The following is an 18,397-nucleotide window of genomic DNA, read 5'->3' on the forward strand; positions in this document are numbered from 1 at the left end:
ATCATTAACTTATTGATTTAATAAAAAATGAAATGAGTATTATTTCTTATTATTAATTCATTCTCAATATCCATTTTGCTCAAATTTAAACAGATATTATACTATTGTTGTATAAATTGATCAAATCATTCGAATTCTTTATTCAAATCATTCAAATCATTCGAATGGTAATATAGATATACTTGCAAAATAAGAAATATTTTCACAAATCTTTTTTATTTAGATTAAAATATATAGAAAGGAGAAATATGAAATATTTTATATACAAAAATAACAATAAATAAAAAAAACAAACAAATTTTAGAAAATTTTATGTAAAAAAATGCTGTATAAATAATGTGAACTTTTAGAAATTTTTGAACTTTGCATTTTTTTTAAATTAGAATAAAATCAAACAATTTTAAATTGAAATTTCAAATATAAAATAGTTAAATATCAAAAATAAATTATGAAATTGCGTAAAAATATTAAAAAATAAATTTTAATGATATAAAAGTTCCATATAATTTCAAAAAAAGCAATCAATTTATTTTATTATTTTTAATAATCATATAAATTCCATTTTGCATAATCATATGAGATATTATTTACAATAAACATAAAATATCATAAAATATTACATCAAACATATCATATATGTAATCATTGTTTCAAATTTCAAGCTTTTCTTTTCCTTTTTTTAAATTAATTCAATTATTCTTGAATGTTTTAACGTAGCTAAAAAGTTATAAGCTAAAAAGTTATTAAATAGATAAAGGTAATAAAAATCATAGGTGGTCTAAAATCTAAAGTTTTTATATCTTTTGATGCTTCTTTCTACATCAATCGATTTGAAAGAAATTTATAATTTATAATTAATATAATTGTACTAAATTTACAAAATGTAAGCCTATAAATTAAATATATTTATAATTAAATATAATATAATATAAATTATATAATATAATATAAATATAATATAAATTAAATAAGCCTATAAATTATGTATATATATTTAAATTTAAAAAATTGCAAAAAATATCTATTACTATTTTCTTCACAATTTTGATAAGTTGTAAATTTTTCAAAATTTTTTTTTATATAACTTCTAATAATATAATAAACTAATCCGTCCAATTTCTCAAAAAAATTTAAATCATTAAGTCAAATTTTTAAAAAAATTTATATTTTTGAGTATTTATAAATATTTTTTTGATCAACTTTCTTCCTTTAGATCGAAAATTGGAAAACAAATTAAAAATAAATTGTAATAAAAATACAAGAAATTTCTGTTATAAAATTTTTAATAAAGTAACATAAAATACTTGAAATGTCTAATTTTCATTTTATTTAAATTTAATTCATTGTCAAAAATTTCTTTTGTAGATATATATAAATCAAGTAATTATAAAATACAATATAAATAATTATAAAATATATAAAATATGAATAATTTCTTATCATTATTTTATATATTCTATTTTCATATTCTTATGTTGGATATTATATTAACATATGTTGGATATATTAACATTTTCAGAAAAATGATTTTACGAATCAAAATAAATAAAAAAATTTACATTTAAAAAATATTTATTATTCAAGTTATTATTGTTTATTATTTAAACAAGTTAAATTTGTAAAAGTGATGAAGCAAAACAGAGAAAAAGTGTGATAGTAATGACGATATCATCTCTTTTTGTCTCATTTCACATGTATATATATGTATGTATAAATTATATATGAGAATAATTATATATAAATTATAAATGAGAAAAAAGATATATATAAATATGTATGTAAATGAGAAAAAAAGATACATATAAATATGTATACGTATATTATATATTAATGCATATATTATGTATATGTACAAATGCATATATTTATTTATTTTTTTGTGTATCAAATAATTATATAATTTGTATACCAAATTATTTTAATTCCCAGAATCGATTCTCCAAAAATGAATATATTAATATAATAATGAATAATTATTTGTAATATTTATTTTGCAATATGATGAAAACTTTTTCTTAATTTTTTCTTTTTATGATATAATATTGATGTTAAAATTTTGTATTCTTTGTAATATTCATTTTGTTAATATCGATTTGTGAAATTTTATATATTTTATTTTATCTCAAAATTCAGCAAAATTTTTTATATTTAAAAACTCAAATTATTCACAATCATTATAATTATTCACAAATTGCAATTTGCTAAGTTGCAATACATAAAAATAATAAGCGACATCTGCTAAATATTTTGCATATATATTAATATAACTATGTGTATAAAAGGATAGATTTTAATCAGTTTTTGGATCCAGAAATATAAATATTATATCAGTTACTATGAGTTTGATGGAGTTTATCATATCTATTTATCATATTGAAATAATAAATAAATATTGAAATTTCTAATATTGAAAATCCGATTGAAAGATCAAATTCTATACAATATTGTGATTATAAAATTTATATAAAATAACGAATATAACAGTATGTTTTAATTTTAAAAATTGAAATAAAGAAAAAAATGATTTAATGATTTAATGATTTAAAACAAAAATTAATTATACTTTCTATTTAATTTATAATTGTATAAGAAATATAAAATTAATTTTTTTTATTTTTTATTTTTATTAATATAAAAATCTTATTAAAATAAAAATCTTCAATTATGTATTAAGATTAAAAATCTATTAATAAAACTATTTAAATTTTTCATCATCTCAAGTTCGTGATATACAGAAGTGAAAATGAATGATATGTAATTATAAAAATATAATTTTAAAAATATTTTAATAAATTTGAAATTGATATCTCCAATCTTTATAAAAATATCGCATTAAAATTCAAAATTAAAAATTAATTTTTTTTAATATCTAGAAACTTATTTATAAATTTTTAGCAATAGAACAACGATCGTGTCCTTTCAGTGCTAATAATTAAAAAAACATCAAATTTTTAATTTTTATTTTTATTATTATTATATTTTTATTTTTATTATAGAAATATATGATATAATCGTATAATTACTTATAAGTATATCTTTTTTTAAAATAATATTGGTATTTAATATTAATAAGAAATAATCAATCAAAGTTTCATTCTCTTTGTTTATCAATTTTGTAGTTTGCGATTTTTCTTTGTGTATTAAAACAGCTTGTGTATAGATCAAATTATTTTTATTATATCATATATTTTTCTTTATCTCGTATTCCTATGCTAGGATTTAATATACTAATGATACAATATATTTAATGATATATTATAATGATATTTAAATATTTTTAGAAGATCAATTCTAGAAATTAAAACAAACAAACAAAAAAGTTGATGCAAAAATACTGACTTATTTATTTATTAAGTTATAAATAATTTATTTTTACATTCGATGAAGCGAAAAAATGCGATAACGAAGATAAAATATCTCTCTTTGTTTCATTATATATATATATATATATACACACACATAATTTTATTTATGCTATATAAATAGTGTTTTTCTTATTTTTCACTATCATTCACTATCAATGATTCGACAAATATTATGCACATGCAATATATTCTATTAAAATTAATGGCATTTGTTTAAGTAATTCCTCATCTCGTGATAGCAGAAAGAAAAACAATAGTATATATATTTATAATATAATATATTTTTTATGTGTGTATATATGTATAATATATTTTTGAGAATGTTTTGAAAAATTTTTATATATATTTTATATATATTTATAGATAAAAATTATATAAATGTATATGATATATTATATTAAAATGTATTATGTATATAAATATATATAAAAATTTTTATATTTATATATAAAACATAAAATATATAAAATATATAAAAACATATTTAAAAAATATATAAACAAATTAAAATTTAATATATAGAAATTCATTTAGAAATTTTTAACAATAAAACAATGATCATGTCCTTTTTATCTTATATATTTTGATAAGTGAAAAACTTCAAATTTTTAATTAAAATTGTTATAATAAATAAACGATATAATTTTTTTTATAGATGTGTAAGCATGTCTATCTTTGAAATTATGTTAAATAGAAGAAGAAAGAATTAATAAGACATCTAAGTTTTTTAATAAATAAATAAAGCTTTAACATTTTTTCTATTTTTATTTTTTTATAATATATTTCTTACATATCAAAAAATAAATGTAGATTATTGCAGATTGAAAATGAGTAAAGAAATGTATCAATCATTATTAATTATTGAAAATTGAAGTCTCTTATTAAAATATATTTTTTTATTTGCATTTTAAAATTTTTTAATAATCGTTAATATTCTATTTTTCTCTTTATTTAAAATATTCATTTGTGTTTTTTATATATATATATATATATATATATATATATATATATATATATATATAATAAGAACTGAAATGTTTTTCATATGTTTCACTATTATCTAAAATTTGAAATATTATTTTATCTTATTATATTATTTCTTCGAAGAAAATGAATATAAATCTTCAAAACTGAGAAGAAAATGCATTGAATTTAAAATATATAACATTATTGATTCTAAATCTTCCTTATTAAATGGAAGATGTTCTTTTTTATTATATTTTTATTATAAAATTATTTTATTTTTTTTTTACTTTGATATCTATTAATTTTTAACGTATAATTATTTATATATAATTATTTTTTAATATAAAATAATATAATTTTCAAATATAATTGTTAATGTATTAAATCTTCTATGGGATATAATTCTAATATGTCATTATTTAAAGATTACCTCTCGAGAAAACATTTATTTAAAGATTACCTCTCGAGAAAACATTTCTCATATTATAAATATTTGAAATTTTAAATAATGAATTTTTATCATTTAGAATTTGATTATTTCATACAGACCAAATGTTGAATATTTATCGAATTTCGAGAAGTATGAACATGAATTGTATTCATTGTATTCATTGACTTCAGAAAATTTTCAATTGTTTAACAAAATAAACTTCTTTTTTACAAATTTAATTTTTTGATTCAAATATATATCCGATATAATGTCTTTTTTAAAATTTACTTATAAATTTCTGGAAATTTAATTACGTTTCCTAGATTAATATAAACTTATCTTTTGAATTCAAAATATAAATTATCATTCATCCTTATTCTGATAAAAAATATTTGATATTTTTTGTAATATTGAATTCTAATTTTTTCTTTTCAATTAAACTATAGGAATTATTGCACATATATTGGAAAGTATTATTTGCTTAATTTTAAAAGAGCTTTTAAAAACATGATTTTAACATGATTTTCATTTCATTTTTAATCTACTAGTGAGAAAAAAAATTTTTCGAAGGTTCAATTTATTTTTTTCAAATAGAAAATTTTTTTCAATGAAATAAAAAGTATAAAAAATATAAAAGTATAAAAAGTTTTTACTACATATATGATATTTTATATATGATATGATATATTTTTCGAATCAAGGCAAAATACTTTTAAAAATTTATAAATTTTATAAACTTTATAGGCGTATATAATATAAATATATTTATAGGAGTTAAAAATAAAATTCTAAGTAAAAAATATATTTTTGACAAAAAGATAAAGTTAAAAATAAAATTCTAAGTAAAAAATATATTTTTGACAAAAAGATAATATAAATCAAAATAAATTTTATAGAAAAAATTTTATTATATGTATAATATATATATATATAATATTATAATATTATAATATAATGTATATAAATGTATATGTATATATGTATATTATATGTATAATATTATAGAAAAATATTATACGATGGTTAGTTGACAAGTTATTGAAAAAAAATTTTTTTTTTAAATTCTTAAATATAGTAAAAATCAATATTTTACTAGATTTAAGAATTTCAAAAAAAAAATTTATCAATATTCATTTATTTCTTAAATCTAATAAGATAAAAAAAAATTTACAGTCAATTCTATGGAAGATTTAATACATTAATAATTATATTTGAAAATAATTATATTATTTTATATTATTTTATAATTATTATTTTATAAAATATATATTACATTCGGATTTAACATATGAAAATACATAAAAAATCTTACTATTTTTAAATTAATGTATTTTATGGAAATGTATTATTATTTCGCATTTAATTTATATATAAAAAAATAAAATTTATAGATAAAAACATTTAATTTAATTTAATTTTATTAAGTTTTAAGATTAATCTTTTTCTCTATCTATTATTGATAAAAAAATATTTTATATTACACATATTTAATTTGAATATATTTCATTAATTTGAAAAAACATTAAAAATATTAAAGAATGCTATTATTTTATTGCAAAATACAATAACTCAGTTTCGATATAATTATCATATAATTTAACATAATTCATTGATATAATTTCATAAAATTTTATAAAACAAAATTTTATATGATGAGAAGATTTATAAATAATAATAATCTCATGTGTATTATATAACATTTTTATAATATGTAACATTAAATTAATTTATTTGCTTTAAATATCTTACGCAAGAAATTCTTAATAAAATATCTTAATAAATATCTTCATAATAATATCAAATAGTTACATATAATATTTAATTTACTTGGAATATTTCGAAATATATAAATAATGCAAAAAATTGTTTGATATAAAGATATATATAATGTAATAAATTGATGAAAGGATAAACAGCAGAGTATCACTTCATATGTTTCTTATTTTTCATGCATATTTATTACATTGATTAGTAATGTAAATATTAAATAATAAATATTATATTTCAGTTAAAAAATTAAACTTGATCTTATGACTTCTACACATCAATAAAAAACTATTAATACTATATAACATATATATTTATATTTATACATCAAATAACTTTCATCTGATATATTTTTTCATATCATATTTTTTGAGATATTTGAGTAATTCAAAATCGAGTATATTTTTTCATATATGATTAGATAAAATCAATGTAACATTGTAAAAACATAATAAAATGTTATAATTTAAAAAAATATATTTCTCTTCTATATTTAATAGTTGAAAGATTTTCAATGTAGTTCAAATTTTCAAAATATTTTTTATAATTTTAATTTATACAAGATTTTAATGGACTTTGATTGATTCTAAAGATCAAAAGAAATATATAACATGCAAATAGAAGTTGAAAAATATCGATTAAGATTTATTTATTATATTATAAATAAATAAAATTACAAATACATACTGTTTATGGAAATATATATTTTTAAAGAAAGTAAATAAAGAAATGGAAGTTCAAAATAGAAATATATTTCATTATTTGATAATTTTAATTTTAAAATATATAATTTTATAAAATTTATAATTTTATTATTATTATTATACATTATTTATTATTTATATTTTATTATTATACATATAATTTTAAAAAATATTTTATTTTACATATTTTACATATAATTATATGCAAAATTATATTGTATATTTTTTACATATTTACATATTATTTGCATATTATGTATCTCTTATAATATGTTTACCGAATATTTACATATTAAATTATTAATTATTGATCCAATATAAAATTAGATCATATAAATATATATTACGTATCGAATTAATAAAAAAAAATTAATAAAACTTATTAATAGAATATTAATATCTTTTTATAATCATTAATATATATCATTAATATTTTTTTAATATCTTTTTAATATCTTCTAATTCATTATATCATATATATAGATTCATAAAAATGTGGAATATATTTGGAAAGTTGATTTTAGACATCAAAACAATGAAAAAGAATTATATATACATATTATATATCCGATAAAATCTAACAAATTATAAGCACTTTAAATTTATATTAAATGAGATATTAAATTAGAATGAAATGGCGAAAACTATTCAGTTAGATACATGACAAAATCATAAAATCGCTTGGATAACGGAGCCCGATAAAAATAAATACACAAATATTTTTTTATATACAAGTGATTATTTCAAATGAATTTCAATGTAATGTAATATAATGTAACTTTTTATTTAACAAAAATTTTTCAAACAAGTTTTAAATAAATTTAAATTTTAAGTAAATCTCAGAACATGCACAGATGGCTTAGGATAATGCTGCAAGAACAATACCGTTTTTTGTAAAAAAATTTGTTAATCATTTGCTTTAAAAATTTATTATATATTAAAATAATATATTATATATAATATATTTAAAAATAAATCGGCATAGCTGGAATGATAATATGGTCTCATTACTTGAAACGACCTTTATAACTATATATATATAACTATGGCATTCCCAACGGCAATTAATGTTATTCTACCTGAAAGGAATTACTTCAAACATGTGCAGAACAGCCTTTGGAAAAATAAAAGACTTGTCAGTAGCATTTGGACTTATTCTAGGAAGTTTTTTCTGATCCGGGATACCACTCAATCAGGGGATTAGTCCTCAGCGTTATTGGATATTGGGTATCCCCACTGAAGATCCACGCAAGCTCACAAGTGGAACATGGCGGGGACTTCAGAGGATACCAGTCTGGGGAAGAATCCTTAAAAACTTGCCAGAATCATAAGATCTTCAGAATATAAAAACAGAACTACAAGAATTATCATAACATCAAGAACCACAATTTCTTGAAGTACGAAATTTAGTGACAGTGGACCATCATCGGCATATAGATTTTTCCCTTAATCATCTAGTGAATCGAACTTATTAACTGTCAGCACTTGGACTTTGCCTCTGATCTAGTGAATCGAACTTAATAACAACGGACTTCATAATAATTATTATTATATATATAACTCCAGGAAATTGGAGCTAACAGACATATATACCATTTATTTACATCCATAGGTAAATCATTAATCATACATTTTTATGATATATATAAGTGAAGTATTTATATGTATTACATACATATATACGACGAAAAAATAATATTAATAAAATACTTTGTCTCTGCATTTAATATTTGTTTATTATTATTTATTATTATTATTATTATTAATTATATAATAATTAATAAATTATATAATAATTTATTAATAATTTAATTTAATAAATAATTAATTATTTATTAATAATTTATTTTTATCAAGATTTTCATTAGCATCTTATCATTTTTTTTCGTAAAGAAAAATTTAATTAATATTTCGAAATAATTTAATTACACTATGATTTAATTTTAATAGAAATTAAATTAATTCTTATGGAAAGAAAAAATATTTTAAATTCTTTTTATCATATTATTGGTTTACAAAAAACAATTAGAAGAAAAACTCAATAAATTAAAAAAAGGGAAAAAGAAAAAAACGGAGCACACTTATTTATAACGAAAAATTTAAGTGATACAGAATATAAAAATAGTAATATAGTAGTAACAATAATAATATAATTTTAATATATATAATAAATATAAAAAAACATATAATATATATTATCAATAGAAAATATATTCATAATATAAATTATTCATAATATAAAATATTATATGATTATTCTATAATTTTGTATTATATTTATATAATTACTTTATAATATTTTACATATATTTTTTATATTTAATGTTTGCATAAAGACCTAGTATAGATGTAAACTGTAGTACAGATGTACTGAATCGCATTAGTCGAAGCGAAATATAAATAGTCCAATCTCTATTCAATATCGCTATCTCTTTTTTTCTCTATTTCGCTTCATCCAATACAAATTTAAACTTTGTTTAACTTAATCAGTTTCAACCGATATTTTTGTATACAAACATCTTTCTCTTTGTTTGATGACTATAATCAATCTTCAAAAAGTGTTTCACGAATAAATATCTTATACATGAATATGAACATATTATAAGATTAAAAAATAAAAAAATAAGTGCAAAATAAATCTGAATATGGTAAAACTTAAAGAATGTCTAAATTTTTTTTTGAATTTAAATTACATCAATCATTTTGCATTTATAATAATATAATATATAATAAGTTTCTGTTAGATTTGTTAAGTTTTTATTACTATATGAAAATTATCTATTATCATTATTTTACTACAATAATGAATTATATTTATTTATATTAACTATAATGTTAATTATAGTTAATTATAGTTAATAATATAATTATGTATAATACATTTTTATATGAATAAATATTTATTTTTTCAATAAATATTTTATATAATTACTAATTCCTTAGAAATAAAGAAAGTCAATTATGTTTTATTGTTTTATTTAAAAATTTTTTATTGTTTATTTCTTTCTATGTAATTACTATTTTATTTTTTATATAAATTTAAAAAAATTTTTTAAATATTACTCAACATTATTATATTATATGATTTATAAAATCAAATTATTTTAAGATTTTATAGTACTCTTTCAGTCAAATGAAATGGTAAGAAATTGTTTGATGTTTATTATTTATGAATTCAAATTAATGTTTATTATTACAATGAAGAAAAAACTTGATGCTACTATATGTTATTATGTACAATTATTATAATATTTGATGCATATTTGATAGATCCTATATATATGTGATTATTATTTAAATTATAATATAAAAAATTTATATATATATATATATATATATATATATATATATTAATTAATAATACAATTGTTTAGCATTATGTGACATCAAAAATTTAAGGTTTATAAGAAAATTTTAAACTTTGTTAAAATTTTTTATTTTCTAAATTTTTAAAAGAAATTCTTAATAAGATTAATTTTTGTTTTTCCTTTCAGATTAATTGACTAATTAATAGCAAAAAAGTATATCAAAATGAAGAATCTATCTTATACTGAAGTAGTTACTACACCTAATTATTCGTATGTTTTTAACTTCGAAAAAAATTTCGTTCATATGGAAAACAGAACATGGATACAAAATAACTTGACAAATAGTTATTATTATTGTATTATTTACGTTATCGTAATCTTTAGTGGAAAATATTACATGTCAAAGAGATCAAGATTTAATCTCAGAGGGCCACTTATACTATGGAGTTCATTACTTTCATTATTCTCTATTATTGGAATATTTAGAACATTACCAGAAATGATTCATACATTAACGCATCACGGTTTTTATCATAGTGTTTGTATACCTAGGTAAATAAATTATTTATATTTTTTCATTATTTTTAAATATTTTTGATTGAATAGACTTTTTATGCAGCTAAAACAAAACAAATATTCAACTAATATGTAAAATATACATATATGAATATCAATATATCATCAATATATATATATTATTATTTCAAAGTGTCAATACTATCAATAATTATATATAATACTAATCAGTAATTATTTATTATTATTATTATGTAGATTTAACTACATAAAATTATATTATATGATTTCAAAACATTTTGAATACTTTCATACTTATTTTTATAAATAAATAGAATTTTTCTTTCAATATTAATATTTTTTGTTAAAGATTTATCATCAATCAGAAGTTTGAATATAAATTTATTTATAAGGTTTAATTTAAATTATATAAATAAAATTAAAATTCGAAGAAAAAAATGTGATATATTCATATCACATATAAAAATTTTTAATATAATTTTATATATAAAACATATATAACATGAAAAATGTATACATATTTACATAAAAATAGTTTAATAATAAAACTTTTGAAAATTACTTATTCATTAATCATATATCAAGCCTTGAACTTACATAAAAGACGAAGAGAGCAGATTAACTTCGTTTAAATTTTTATATCTTGACTTATAAATATGATTTAAAAACGTAATTTTAAAACTAACTTTGGATTATACGGAATATCGAAAGTTATTACACTTTAATGTTTTATTTATAACATTTTCCATTAATAATATATTTAATCAGATCACGATAATATATTAAATTTAATAAAATTTATAAAAATATAATCAAAGTCAACAATCTTTAACAAAAGATATTAATATTTTATCATGCAAATAAGGAATGATTTCTGAATATTTGCTTATAACATTTTGACATAATAATGTCCGTTCACCAATTTGTTCTGTAATATTCAAATTAATATTATATAATCTTCTAAATCATATAATATAATTATTATCTTTTGAATATTATTCTCTATTATTTATATGTCATACTCAAATAATATTATTATAGTAATAATAAAAGAAAACATAATAGTTTTAATAATTTCTTTCTTGCAGCTTTATTGAACAGGATGTGGTATGTGGTTTTTGGTCATGGATGTTTGCTCTATCCAAACTTCTGGAATTTGGCGACACAATGTTTATAATATTACGAAAGCAAAAATTAATTTTTCTACATTGGTACCATCATATAACAGTTCTTCTTTACTCTTGGTTCTCATATTCAGAACATGCTGCATCTGCGAGATGGTTTATGGTGTTAAATTATTTTGTGCATTCCATAATGTATAGTTATTATGCTCTGAAAGCAATGAGATACAAAATACCAAAATTCATTTCAATATTAATTACAATTCTACAGATAGTACAAATGATTATAGGTTGCATTATAAATATTGTGGTTTATCAATATTTGAAAAACGAGAAAGAATGTAACGTCTCGCATAAAAACATTATATTTGGTTTGTTTATATACTTTACCTATTTTATTCTCTTTTGTAAATTCTTTTACGAATCTTATATTAATAAGAACAATAAATTTAAAGAGAAAATTACAAAAAAAGAAAAAGAGAATCATAACAAGTTCAAAACTAATTAAAAATACAAGAAACATATCAAATTTTGTAGAAATTATTTTATCATTTCTCGATATCGATTTAAAAATTTTTTAATAATGAAATTACATTTGTAGAAATAATTTTTGAAATTTTATTTAAAAATTTTTATTAATCAAAAAAATTAACTAGTAAAATTGATGAAATGGAATTACAAAATAGAATGATAATATTTGAAATTTTGCAATTATATAAATAGTATAATATTTTATGATAAAATTTTATAATATTAAATATATTAATACTATTTATTGTCTTAATTAAACTTATATTTATTAATAATAAATTATTATTAATATATCTAATAATAACTTATTTAATAACTTCATCGTTTTTTTTAGATAATTATTATTAATTAATTATTATATAATTCTATCAATTTATTTAACGTAAAAATTATTATAAAAAAACAACGAATTTATAAGGAACTTTTCATCACTATATAATTTATAAACAATTTTTAAACAATATTTGTCAGCAATATAGTTGTTTTATTTAAAATAAAGAAGCAAACAAAAAAACAAATAATTATTTCAAATTAATTTGAAATAAAGATATCTTTAAAACTATTCAAGATATAAATTGTTTTCACATGATTCATTATTTACTAAGTTTGATTATTTTAAATAATAACAGAAAACAAAAATTAAATAATAAAGTTTCATCTATATGCATCTCTTCTATATCAAATCGATTGTATATTATGTCTGGAAATTTGTTAAGTGAAAATAAAATCGTATACAATGCAAAAAAAAAACGAGGAAGATGGAACAATACGCGGAAGTAAATCAAAAAAATCAATTTCTGTAGAAATATTTTCATATACTTTTACCGACTGCATTATTTTCTTTAAAACAAATCGAAATAAATATAAAAATGAATTTATATGCTCTGTAAATAGAAAAAAATGTTTTCAAATTTTATGATAAAATATCAAATAATATTTCAAACAAATATTTCTTCTGACTATCATAGGGAGATTCATTTTTAAACGAAAATATAGATAAATTAATCAAAAACGCAAATCAGCATTTCTATTTATAGATCTTCTAGAAAGATTCTTCTAGAAAGAATCTATAATTAAAAATATAATTTAAAAAAATCATAATTATTATATGATATACTTATAATCATTATTAGTTTATTATATATGTATATTATAAAAATGTAAGACACTTTTTGGGTTTTAGACATGAAAATAATGAAAAAAATTCATATATACATATGCTCAATTAGATTTAACTAACGAATTATAAGTATTTTAAATTCTTAGATGAAATAATACGGTGGAAGAACGAAAAAGTATTGTATCATAAAGTCATTTTTGTAATAAAACCTTTCAACAAAATATAAAGATACTGATATTTTTTATATACGAATAACTATTTTTGAATTTTAAGCAAAATATACAATATACGTATTATATAATTGTTTATTTATTTATCAAAAACTTATCTCAAATAAATTTTAGAAAAAAAATTTAAGAATATTAACGTTACACAAAATTTTAATGCATAAGTGAATTTTTGCATTCTTGTATTAGATATTTTATTTAAATCTATAGATTTTAATAATCTATAAATTAAATGTATGATTCGTTGTATGACACTTAACCTGCCTTTGTCAAAATTCATAAAAACAAATAAAAAAAAATCATATTCGCCTAAAATTTCAAATTAAAAAGATTAAATATATTTTTCTACAAACTTGCTTATTTTTGCATATATAAAGAAATCGCTAATGACGTCAATGAAAAAATACATCAATAGAGACAAAAGCTTCGTCTCTGTCTAATTTAAACTCAATATTTTTTATTGCAATGTGAAATTACTAAATAAAAACAAATAATACTCAAAACTTAATATCTATATTCATTATATTTATATTCATATCATATTAATACTATGTTTTATATCCATTGAAATATAAGCATTATATTTTTTTTTCCACATAATTATTCATATTTTCTTTTAATAAAATTATTTCCATAATCGATTATTATCGTATAATTTAAATTTATAAGTAATTTTAAATGCAATGAAAATTACTTGATTAAATTTATTTTAAACATATATTCATTATTTTAAAAATATATATCAAATATGTATTTTTAGTAATCTCTAAACTCTTCTCCACAACAATATATGAAATAGCTATTGGATATCTAAAGATATCTTCAGCCGATTCGTTATGTAATTTGAATGAATCCTAATGTCACGGAATTTCGTCGACAGGATTCGATAAGCGAAATATATAATTAATTGCCAAAACATTTATCTAAGACATCTATCCACACTCTTGCATTTAGATGTATGTAAATATTCAAACCTAATTCGGTACTTGAGTAAAAATACAAAATAGAAAGTAGAATAAGAAAAGAAAACAAAGGAATAGAAGTAGAAAATTTTTTCAAACTGTACAAGGAATCGGAGAGTTGAAGGCAAAACGAGTCAAAAAATACATATTGGTTATCTAATTCTATAATGTCTGATTGAAATTATATCATTTTGTACTGTACTCATTTCCATCAAATTTTAGTTACAAACGATCCATGATTTGGTTCATATGATTACAACTGATAGAAATAATTAAGAAATAACTAAGATAGAAATTGCTCAGTACATCGTTGCGAAATTTAAAAATAAATATACATATACTACATGAATCAAAGGAATTTTTATATTATATCGTTCTCTTTATCATCCTAGTGTAACATAAAGCTATTCAATGAAGAATTAGATATTAAATTTTTCGAATCCACGATAAGATTGAATGAAATTACTAGCGTATATTAGTGTCCAAAAGTATTTGACGGAAGGTATTTTAATTTTGAAATTATATATAAAATATCTGCAATGATTCTATCTTTCATAAATCCTTAATAAGTAGAACTTTATAAAAATAATGTGAAAGATATTAAAAAAATATAACTTATTAATTAAAATATATAGAAATTTTTTTTTGTTTTGATATTTAGAATCTATTCTTCAAAATTTATCACATTTTTATAAAAATTTTAAAAATGTATTATATTAAATATATTATATTTAATATAAATAATTCTATCATAATTATAATTTATAACATTATTTTGCATTAATTAAAATTTTCATCAATCATTTACGTATTGTCTAATTCTGTACTAATTATCAAGAGTAAAAAATGTAAATGAATCAACATATGATAAATATCAAGTGCACCAAGAATAAATTATGTAAATCAATTAATATAAATCTAATACTATAAAATTTGAAAGTAAGATAGAAGGGAGAAAAAGAGATAAAAGATTAAATCCTAAATTAAAATTTTCTCTTCGGGTAAAAGAAAATTTAAGATTTATTTCATCTTTGAAATTCAGAAAATTAATTTCATTTTTAAATCTTCAAATTTATATCGATGCATTTTATTATTACAGACATATAAATATATACAGATAAAATTCGTTTATAATCCTCTGATAATAACAATCTTTTTTCGTAAATATTTTAGTGATATATAAAAATTTTAGTGATAGATAAATATCTATAGGAAAAGATTAATAAGAATCTCATTTTTTATAATACATTTTTAAAAGTCATCGAAATCCAAAAAAGATGGCTTTTCTGTTATTTAATTATTATTTTTATAATTATTTTATTATAATTTTGTACGCGTTACAATCAGATTAAAAAAAGTAAATTTTATATAAATCATTGATGTTTAAAGATATACTGTTTCATATAATTATAAACAAAATAATGGTAGAAATTTTTTTGTGAATATATTAGAAAATAGGATCATCCAATATTTTTATAAAAAAAAAAATATTCAAAATATTGATTTCAACAAAATTAAAAAATCATTGAAATCAATAATAAATTCTTTTCAAGATTTTCAGTTGAAAAAATAATAAATTGTTTTCAATTAATAATAAAAAATATTGTTGAATATTAATGAATATTAATAGAACAATTAATGAATATTATATTACAATATTTTGTTTTATATCAACTGAAGAAAGTATTGTAAAATATGTAATATTCTAGCAATGTATATAGCATTATAGCAATATAGTGTGCTAAATATTATGTTTAATCTATGCTCTAAGTCTTAATATTATCATTTCAATATCATTTTTTATGTTATGATTCAACATATATTTTATTTTAGTTGAAATTGAAATTAAATTTTAATTCAAAATTATAAATAAAATATAAGACAAATCAATAAAGTATTGTCATAAAAAAAATATAAAACTTTATATTTTAATAATTATTTATATATATTTTCAACGATTTATCAAAATAATGATTTTACTCTTAATTTTTGTATTTGTGACTAAACTAAATAATTTTTGATTTCCAAAATTATCAAATAAATATTTTATTAATTAAATAAATAATTTTCTTTTTTTTATTTATAAGAGCTTAAGATTTTTAAATAATTATATATTTAATACAAAAAATTTTTATTATTTAAATATTATAAATAGTTTTTTATTTTGTAATTTTCTAAATAAAACATTTTTAAAAATCTGAAAAAATAATATTGTTTTTTGTTTTTGAAATTTATTATTTTTATTATTATTATTTTACTTTGTGTTTTATTCGTAATTTTAAATTTAATTTTATTTTTAACAATAACGAACTTGTAATCTTATTCTACATAATGTTAAATCGTTAAGAATGATATTGAAAAGATAATAAATTTCTAAAAAAAAGTATTAAATAATAAATTCTGTATCTTGGTGCCAGAGTTAAATATTAATCCATTGAAAAAGTAATTAAAAATTTTCTAACTAAAAATTTCAAATAAATTTCAATTATTTATTAAAATGCTTGAATAACATTTATTCGTAGCTATTATAATTGTTTTTTATATAATTTCGACCGTTTGGCACTATAATTATTTGCGATTATTATTATATTTTAAACAATCAATTATTGAAGTAATTTATCGAAGTAATTTTATTTATTATAACTTTAACTATTAAATTTTGTATAAAATCGATACTAATAATTATTATCATATAATAATTATAATTTTAAATTTAAAAAATTCAATATCCATTTAAAAAATTTAATATATTAAAAACATTTGTTAATAATCGTTTGTTTTATTCTTTTATTAGACGAATTTATCATTTTTTAAAATATTTATTATTGTTTTCTTTCAATTTTCAATTCTTGTTTTAATAAAATGTTTTAATAAAAAAAATCTCATTATAAGAATCTTATTATATTAGTTTATTAAATTTATATTATATTATTTAAATTTTTATTAATTTTCTATAATTAATTCTTTAATAAAAATAAAAATCAATAAAGCATTAATAAAACTTCTAAATCAAAGATTAATATTTAAAAATTTAAAGCAGATTATTTTGAATTAAATTATAATGCAAGGGAAAGTATTAAAAATTATGATTATTATTAATTATTGAAAAATTATATAGAAAAAGTTTTATTAAAGTTATTGGAATATATATATTAAATAATAACGTATTAATATTTATTGATTTAAAAAAAAGATTTACTTTATAATTATAAAAAAAGAAAAATAATTATCTAACTTAAATTAAAATTAAAATTTGTTTTTTAAATTTTAATGAAATCAAAAAATTTAATTTGAAAATTTCTTCAACATATAAGAATAATAATTATGATATATTTATAGTAAATAATATAAGTAATATA

General features: G+C 17.0%; 1 protein-coding gene across 1 annotated transcript; it reads left to right on the plus strand.

Annotated features, from left to right (window-relative positions):
• Window positions 1-8,556: 8,556 nt before the first annotated feature.
• On the plus strand, window positions 8,557-14,076 carry LOC107995792 (elongation of very long chain fatty acids protein 6). Its single transcript, XM_062079804.1, has 3 exons — window positions 8,557-8,844; window positions 10,727-11,092; window positions 12,166-14,076. The coding sequence occupies exons 2-3, from the start codon at window positions 10,764-10,766 to the stop codon at window positions 12,704-12,706; spliced, it is 870 nt and encodes a 289-aa protein (XP_061935788.1). The 5' UTR covers window positions 8,557-8,844; window positions 10,727-10,763; the 3' UTR covers window positions 12,707-14,076.
• Window positions 14,077-18,397: the final 4,321 nt, after the last annotated feature.

Source organism: Apis cerana, linkage group LG9 (assembly GCF_029169275.1).
Source record: "Apis cerana isolate GH-2021 linkage group LG9, AcerK_1.0, whole genome shotgun sequence".
NCBI classification, from domain to species: domain Eukaryota; kingdom Metazoa; phylum Arthropoda; class Insecta; order Hymenoptera; family Apidae; genus Apis; species Apis cerana.